Source organism: Solanum lycopersicum, chromosome 1 (assembly GCF_036512215.1).
Source record: "Solanum lycopersicum chromosome 1, SLM_r2.1".
Lineage (NCBI taxonomy): Eukaryota > Viridiplantae > Streptophyta > Magnoliopsida > Solanales > Solanaceae > Solanum > Solanum lycopersicum.
This window is the reverse complement of record NC_090800.1, coordinates 17,926,671-17,935,838: the sequence shown is the minus strand read 5'-3', so window position 1 is coordinate 17,935,838 and position 9,168 is coordinate 17,926,671. Positions and strand designations below refer to the sequence as shown.

General features: G+C 31.7%; 1 protein-coding gene across 1 annotated transcript; it reads right to left on the bottom strand.

The window, feature by feature from the left end:
- Nucleotides 1–3,713: 3,713 nt before the first annotated feature.
- On the bottom strand, nucleotides 3,714–5,475 carry CRF7 (cytokinin response factor 7). The gene is made up of 2 exons (XM_026029951.2): nucleotides 5,358–5,475; nucleotides 3,714–4,396 (listed from the first exon to the last, which is right to left on the bottom strand). The coding sequence occupies exon 2, from the start codon at nucleotides 4,392–4,394 to the stop codon at nucleotides 3,870–3,872; it is 525 nt and encodes a 174-aa protein (XP_025885736.1). The 5' UTR covers nucleotides 4,395–4,396; nucleotides 5,358–5,475; the 3' UTR covers nucleotides 3,714–3,869.
- Between the last annotated feature and the right edge of the window lie 3,693 nt (nucleotides 5,476–9,168).

Genomic DNA, 9,168 nt, shown 5'->3' with positions numbered 1-9,168 from the left:
AATATTTTTATGCACAAACCACTTTGCTTCTTAATCTGCGCTTTGAAGTAGTTGAATTTTGAAATGTTTCTTATTTGGTCTCTAACAAATAGACCCATCTAATGCGACTACAATAATATGTTAATAGGAGATAATAATAAAACCCAATAAATTTGTTGTATCCATAAGTCCACATAAATCAACATGTATTAAATCAAGACAACTTGGAGCCCCCCAAGCTTTTCAAACAGGAAAAGACTTTCAAGTTTGTTTCCCATAAATGAACCCTTCACACAATTCAATGGAATCAATTTTTGGTAGTCCAAGAACCATACCTTTGTCAACTAGAAATTTTAGCCCCTTAAAGTTGAAGTTACCATACCTCAAATACTACAACTTCAACTCATCATTTGAACTTGCAACAAGAATAAAACTTTTTATGTTGGAAAGATCGAGCAGAAATATTTGTTTGTCATCATAGTGATGCGAACCTTTTTGCCTGAATTATCATTACAACACAAGCATTATCATCAAACCAAAACAAAAGAGAATGCTCATTGGACATCGGTTGTCCAAAACTAAAGAAATTGTATCCTAAATTAGGTACGAAATGAACGATGTTCAACATTTTAACTATGTCGTGTCTAGACTCAACACCCACAGTGTCTTTTACTTCAACCTGCAACTCTTTTGCATTGACAAGTTGCACCTATTTCTTTTGCTTTTTAACTAGCACCTGGAACAAAGATTTTATGCTTTTCATATTTTTTGAACAACCACTATCTACAATCCATACATCAATTCTCTTGTGATATTTATCAATGCAAGCCATAAGGAGATAATTTTTTTCTCATCTTTCTATTGCTGCAAAATTTATTTTGTAATCTTTATACCAACAATTAGCCTTTATATGCTTTTAGCATTGATAATGATTACATTAAATGCAATTTCTTGTGTTAATTTGCTCTTTGGACGGCTTATGCCCATCATTCCTTTCTCAACCTATTCCATAGACACGACCTCGACCAGTATGAAATCCTCCTCTTCCTGGACCTTTGCTTGATGGACCATTGTTCCCACCATATTTGGTTGTTTGTTTCTTCACCTGTAATGCTTTATCTTAATTATTTTCAACAGACCGACTGAGTCTCACCTCATGGCCTTGATGATACCCCATCAAATAATCAAAGGGAAAAATTAATAGATCCTTAGACTCTTCTATAGAAACAACTACATGATAAAATTATGAATTCATGCTTCGCAGTACTTTTTCCACAATCGTTTGTTCAGTAATTTTCTTATCACATGATTCAATTTTGCTGAAAATTGCCACTGCTCTGGACAAGAAATTAGCAACTGATTCTCCATTTTTCATCATTATGATTTTAAAGTCACGCTGAACTGATTGCAATCTCACCACAATGACCTTTCAAACACCTTGAAAGTCCTTCTGCAGAATTCACCACACTTACTTTAATGTGGTTGATGCTATGATCCATGAAAAGTTGCTATCATGAACTGCCTGCTAGATAAAAACCATTGTTTTAGCATCTTCTTCCTTTTTTTATTTGTCAATATGTGCAAATCCTCATTCTACAACGTCCAAAAGATTTTGATATTTGAGTATTATTTTCATATGAATACTCCAGAATTCATAGTTTTCTCCCTTGAAGATGGGAATGAGCGGTTGTTCCACACTGAATGTGTTGCCATTGATTTACATGACTCTGGTACCAAAGGCATTGGTGTAAATAAGCAGGAAAACTCTGGGAAGAAACAATGGCCACTATATAGAATTAAAATAACAAACTATTAAGTCACCAAATGACCACTACTTAAATTAATTAAATAAGTAATTACTAACAAAAACACAACTAGAAATTACTGCACCATGATAACGTAGTTGCTAACTAGCCCCAAAATATAGGACAATACTAACAGACTTAATTAACATGGTCATACTTTGAATCAGTATTCAACATACGATAAACCTAATATTTAATTACGGTATACCAATATATCAAAACTTGAAATTTAATATGATAAATCAAATAAACAGCAAAGTAAATTACGAACATTATTAACGAGAACACTAACTGTTTCAAAACCTTATATTGAGGCACCATAAATTTCTATTAATTAATTTATTATCATTGATAAACCATGAAGTTAATCTTTACATAATCATTGGTCATTAACACCATCGTTCTCCATTTTTTAAAAAGTACATAACGATTAAGTTATTTCATTCTTCTAAATCAAAAACCACTTAATTTTTCCTAGTTTCTCTTACAAGTACCAATTAAAATATAAAGTAATTAGTTATACAATCCAATAGTGAAGTAATAAATTCTATAATAGAGTAATCTGAACGTGTGACTAGTTGAGTTTAATATTTATCCCTTCAATACGTATAAATTGACTAAGTATTCATGACATCAAAGTTAAATTCTTGAGTAGCATTAATTTGACCTTACAATGATGAAAACGTTTAACCGTGGTGATAGTAATTGGCGTCATCGGATAGAGAACCTTAGCAAATCGAGACAATAATTTTGTAGAAAATAAGACCTTTAATACACATGGTCCAAAAGGTATAGGGTCTTAAGCAAGTTTCAAACTTAGCTCATCATTATCATCTCATTTTCAACCAACGTCACCAACCAATCATTCATGACTCGGAAAAACTATTGGGAGGGGTAAAATGGTAAGTTTATAAAAGTTTTCAAAAATGACCTTGCGGATCATGACAAAAAAGGCACCTACATTCCATCATGAATTTCATATAGTTCAAAAGATATAACGCTCAGAGACCAACAGATATAAAGTAGTAAAATCTAGACATATATAAGTTTTAGAATTTGTTTGTAGAAACACACATGGAAACAAGAAAATGAGATCTCTTGTCTTCTTACGATTTCAATGAAAGAATTTTTTTTCCAGATCTCTTATGTATAAGAGAAAAAAAATATATCCTATAAAAGGACATACAACTATATTTTTCATAAAAGACTAAAAAAAGACAAAATTTATGATCACAATTAAAATCAATTTCGAAGTTCAAACTATACCATATAGATCATTGTTAACAATGAATGTTGAGGTGATTTAAAAAAAGACTGTTTTCGTCTATTCAACGTCATAAGTATGTTTCTACTGCCACGTCAAAATCAAGTTAAAAAGTGTGTACCATGTGACTTTGTATATATTTGTCATATTAGGACGTCTCTATTTACGAGATCATGTTTGAAACTAAATCATAATTATTATTACATTGATAAGAAAAATGGGCTCATCCTATCCATTTCAAGAATGAACTTACATTTATTGAGAAGTGTACAAAATCTACCTGATGCAACTAATCAAATTGATGATAAAATTGAGTATCAATTTATGTTTGATATAAGAAAAATGCAATGAGTAACTCTAGTGAAATATCTATGTCAAGCTCCTCATAATATGTAAAGGGGGCAAGAAGTAATAGTTACATGTAAATAATTTAACTTTACAGAAATTTTTTACATGAACAATTTAAAAGTATCTTTCAATTACATATTTTACGATTTATGTAGAACTATATTGAAATTTTTTGTTGCATTAAACATATATTGTCTAAATATTTTTTTATAACCCAAATTTTTCTATCTAGCAAAAGTATCATTTTTAGACTTTTTTTTCCCGAAAATCTTTCCAAAAAATACAACAAAAACAACTCCACGTCATCAATACCCACATTATACTTATTCATCTGCCTCAAATTGATAAGTTCAACAACAACAAGAACATATATTGTGCAATTTCACAAAAAGAGTTTGGAGAAGATAAACCTATGGAAACTTGAACCAATAAAGTAACTAAACATATTTGGAGTTGCATGGCTTTTATCTTCCTTAATGGTTGATGGGGTCGATTTCCTTCGGTGGCGGCTTAAGAATGTTTGTCAAAGCATTTGGACCTTTTATTTCAATGGCTGCCTTGTCATAAGCCAAAGCAGCTTCATAAGCAGTGGCAAAACTTCCCAACCAACGTCGTTTATTAATTCTTATATCTCGAATCTCTGCAACCCAGCTTCCCCATTTTCTTTGTCTAACTCCCCTGTACTTCTTTACATTTTCTTGGTGCGTTTTTGTAACATTTTTCTCTTTGGAGGATACCATTTTTGAAGTGACATTGGTCTTTCCATTTTTTATGATAATTTCTTTGCAAATCCTTTTTTGTCGTTTGGAGTTCTCTCCTTGATGATTTTCCTCCTCATCACTAGATGAGTCTGTGGCGTCATTGTCCGTTATGTAAATCCGTACAACACGTTGCAAGACTACAGAACAATCTCCCATTAGATTGGTTTTATTTCCTCTAGCATCTTTTGATTGGTTTTTGACAACCTCATTTTCGTGAAGCTCATCTTTGGAAGCCATTGCTTCAGCAAAAAGAACAAACAAAAAAAAAAGCAAAATAAGTCCATTAAATCAGGCATGTATATATGCTTCATGAATAATCAATTTTTTTTATTTACCTACTCTATATGTCAACTTGATTTATTTAATTTGACCTAGAATATAAAGCTTCAGACATTGCTCATTGTTATCAACTCAATTTATAACTTGTATATTACACGCCAATTAATTAAATATAGTTATCCAATAGTTCAAAATTTTCAACCAACTTCCCAGACTAATCATAAATGATCCATGTGTCATGAAAGGATGTCCTTGAAAATACATTCATGTTCAAGTTACTCTAGCACTGTTTACTTTTTAGAACTTATATGGTAGGTTAGCTGAGTATAGATCTTTCGCCACAAATATACCTATTAGACTTATATCACCTTACCTCTATCCTCAGATTCCTATTTATTCAACATTCATGACTACAAGCCTTACTTTCAAGCCTACAATAATCAAGTACCGTTAGATTCTGCGGCATTCTAATCACATTCTTTAATGCCGTGTGAATCTAGTCATAAATTAGCAAAAAGTTCAAATTCTATCCTTTACAAGTCAAGATCCATCACACATAATAAAGTCTAGTTTAATTCATGTCTATATGTTCCTAAATCTTGAAAAATACTACACATGACATTAATTTTAGAAGATCAATTCTAATTCTTCAATTTCACCTTTTCTGAGATAAACTCCCAAAATATAAAATTTATCAAATAGGTTAGGGTTTACCATTCAAATCACATAAATTCATCATAATAGTATAATTAAATATCAATTCAATCATAATTAAGTATCCTCAACTTGATTCGAATCAAAGATTAACACTACCCACAATGAATGAAGAAACCCTAGCTAGAATTGCGTTTTGACATTCAATTGGGGGGAAAATTTGGGGATCTATGGGTGGAAGAACCATAGATGAATAAGATAACATACCTTAATTCAGATTGCTAACACAAGACAAAAGCAATGGAGGAAATCTGCCCGTCTTAGTTCTCTTCTTCTTCACTTGTAGAGAGTGAATTATTTGGATAGAATTTGGGCTCGTTTTGAGGTCTTGGAAGAATGATTTAATTCACTTAGTTTAGAGGTATGTTAGTCATATATAGGTGGTTAAACAAATAACCAACCGACCTCCCTTAACCCCAAAATAATTGCAAATTAACCCCTAAGTCCTCAACTTAAAAACTAAACTCTATATTTGACCCCACTCAGAAAACCCCCATCCACGGACCGTGAGTGGGTCTATTGATTGTGATTCACCCTCATGGGTGGTGAACTGAGGCTAACAATTGCAGAAAAGTGCAGGGCTATGACTTCAATCCACGGGGCGTGGGTCCATATGTCTTCAATCCACGGGGCGTGGGTCCATATACTTGTCAAATGTGGCTGCTTTTTGACATGTTTCGGGGCTGTTCTAAAGGTCCTCCTCAAGGACCCCTTGGGTTGTACTTGGTGGTCTTACCTAGACGCCCTAACCCTTAAACCCTCATTTTATGTAGGGGAGTCATTTTTACGATTTTAACAATCATACCAAACTCTAGAACTTTCTAGTTTAGTTCGCTAGTTTTTGAGGCATAACAATATATCCCCCTTGGGATCATTCATCCTCGAATGATAATTCTATACACTTATTGAGGTAAAGTCCCTAAACTTGTAGCCATCCTCCATGCAATACATCTAAATGCACACAATCAAGGAAGAAAAATTTATTTCCAAGATAAACATATTAAATGCAACACAAGGGAGTAAGAAGTACTTCTAAAAACTAAAAATGCGTGAAATTCTATATTTACTCATTTAAGGAGGAACTAAATTCTCCTAACTAGATATGATCAACACACACTCATGGATCCTAAATGCAATTTACTCTCAAAAACCCTTTATTAAAGGAGGAATATTTGAACTCCTAACTAAAGTATGTTAATTAGTTCATATCATAAAGTTTATATGCAATTCTACTCAAATACACCACATATGAGGCAAAACAATGTATATAATTATTTTCTATCAAGACCTAAGATTTTTTCATGAACATGCACATAAAGGAATCATGACAATAGATAAACAAACAATAACATTACTTTTTTGGAACATTATCTTTCACTTAGAAGTAAGCCTATATAATCACTTCTATACATCATTCATGCTAAAAATAACTTCAAGGCCCAACAAACCAAGTCACAAAAGACAAGAAACCGAGAAATTAATAAAGCATAAAAAACATACCGGAGACAACATGAGGAGATTACTCTTGATCTTCTCTAGATTGGAGAGCATAAAACATATTCATCTTAAGAGAACTCTCATCTGAAAAACTAGAGTCCACTATATTATCATCCCTTCCCTTACCCTTAAGAACTGGGCAATCTTTAATTTTGTACCCATCCTTTCCACATCCATACAAGTGAGGCACTTATTGGTGAGTCCACAATTTCGACTCATTAGGGATTTATTTTAATAGATTTAGTGTCCTGAAAGACATATTTGTATCAATGTAAATTCTTGAATTTCAGGTTTTGGGATTGAGGAAAAAATTATGAATATTAATGAGCACAAACAAATAAAGCAACCGAAAGAATGAAGAAAATAAGGTCTGATGATCCCCTATCTCATTGGGCAAGTATTCGAATTGACATGGTCTCGCCTAAAGTTTTAGTGGGCAAAGCCCTCAATAATAAAGTCAATTCGGTGAGAGAAAAGAGTAGTGGGAGAGTCACCAAACGGTTCCATGATGTATTCTCCCAAAGTTACAAATTTAAAGATACTCAAGGTCAAAGCAAAAAGGCAATAGAATTGACCAAAGGGCCGATCAACGAGTGGATCGGCGATCCTAATATACTGCACTGAATGTTCTTTCACAGTATATTGTTGCCGACCATAAATTCATTTTTTAGTATTTAGTTTAGTATAGGTTGATCTATCGTTCTATCTAGGTTTCAATATAGAATAGGAATTATCAGGGTGGGAGTTCAAAAAGGAGTTTATAGATAATATATTCCTTATCTTTAAAGATTTAACGATTGCCATTTTTGAGAAATTGAAAATGGGTGTTCAAAATTCGTCAAATTAGACCTTTGTAAAGATGAAATAAGTCTTACCCACTCTATAGAAACACAGTTTGGTTGAAACTTCTATCTTTTAATGATATCTAGCTAAACCTCCAATTCTTGAGGTGTGATTATGTTATTATGGACTTATTTAGCTGTTGGGTAGTGTTGATTGATACTTTTATGGCTTTACAAGAAATTTTTGTCCTTATGCAGAAGAGATCTTCATTTTTAAATAGAAGGGATTTAAAATGGTCTTTTTCTTCTATTCATATTGTAATAGGGTAAGCGATCTGAGTTTTCAAATTTTTACACTCACCGGCTTGAATTATATATCCTTATAAAGAACTAGAAAACCACTTCTCTCAAAATCACATAAAATCCTAGATTTTTCTTTTTGTTAAGTTGCTTCTCTAGAGTTTAAAATAGAAACTTTCCACGTGATAAGGATGTCATAAATCCATCAATGAGTTTCTTATAGTTCATTAGATAAATGTTCAAAAAATAAAAATCAAACCTAAAGTACTTGAATATACACATATGTAAGTTTTAAAATGTGTTTGTAGAATAGACAAAGAAACAAGGAAATGAGATCTCTTTATGTCTACTTACATTTGAATTTTAAACAATGTCATTTTGAAATCTATTATGTGTAAAAGTGAAAATTATATCTCCACCAAAAAATTCATATGTCACACATAGGTAACTCCAAAAATGTAATTTATGTTCAAGAAAATTTAAAAAAACTCATAGCTGAGCATACTTTGAAAATAAAATAAAAAACTCTCAAAACAAATCAGTAATTCGGATCTTTTGTATTTTCTTTAAATTTTTAGCATTTGATGGTCATTTTATAATTTTAAATTTAGTGGTCATTGCTATAGAAATAGTAAGAAATTAAAATCCAAATAATTATACTTTTGTACTTCAATTTTGTTTCACTTCTCATTTTTATACATTATCATATATGGGGACTTAAAAAAAATCAACATTAATAATTGATTAAATAGTCATAAATGTGTCATTGAACTTTTAAAAAAGACTCAATCTGTGTTATCAGTTAAAAAATTGACTCAATTATATAAGTTTTATTTGAGAAGAGGGTTATGTCTATATATGTTAACTAAAAAAAGTTTCGATTATGCACAACAATTTTTTACACATGGTCAATTATGATTTAGCCATGTCATTGATTAAATTATTCTTTTTAAGAACAAAGAATAAAATATGCCATCGAACATTGAGAAAAGGTTCGTATATGTCATCCGTTAGTTGGATCATCTAGTTCATTTCAGTTAACAAATAATGACATTGATGAACCTTTTCTCAAATAGAAATAACATAGATGAGCTCAACTTCTGAAGGATGACATAAATAATTCTTCGCTGAAAATGTGATAAGACAAAGCTACTTTTAAAGAAGTGTCAAAAGTTCCCATCCAAAATCGAGTTCTCTTTCTTGTATCTCGAATATTTGTATACCACTTGCCTCATTTTCACCGTCTAACCCTCCTGTACTTAATCAAATCTTCTAGCATCAAATTTAAATGGTATAATATATATATTGGACCCTAAACTTGGCTTCAAATTTTAACTTTGACCTCCAACTTTCATAATGCACAAACATGCACCTTAATTATCAGACTTTTGAATAAGTAAACACATTAGTCCTACATGGCACAATAGTCGTAAGACACC

Coding starts and splice junctions, on each gene's coding strand:
- CRF7 (XM_026029951.2), bottom strand. CDS start 4,394: ATGGCTTCCAAAGATGAGCTTCACGAAAATGAGGTTGTCAAAAACCAA.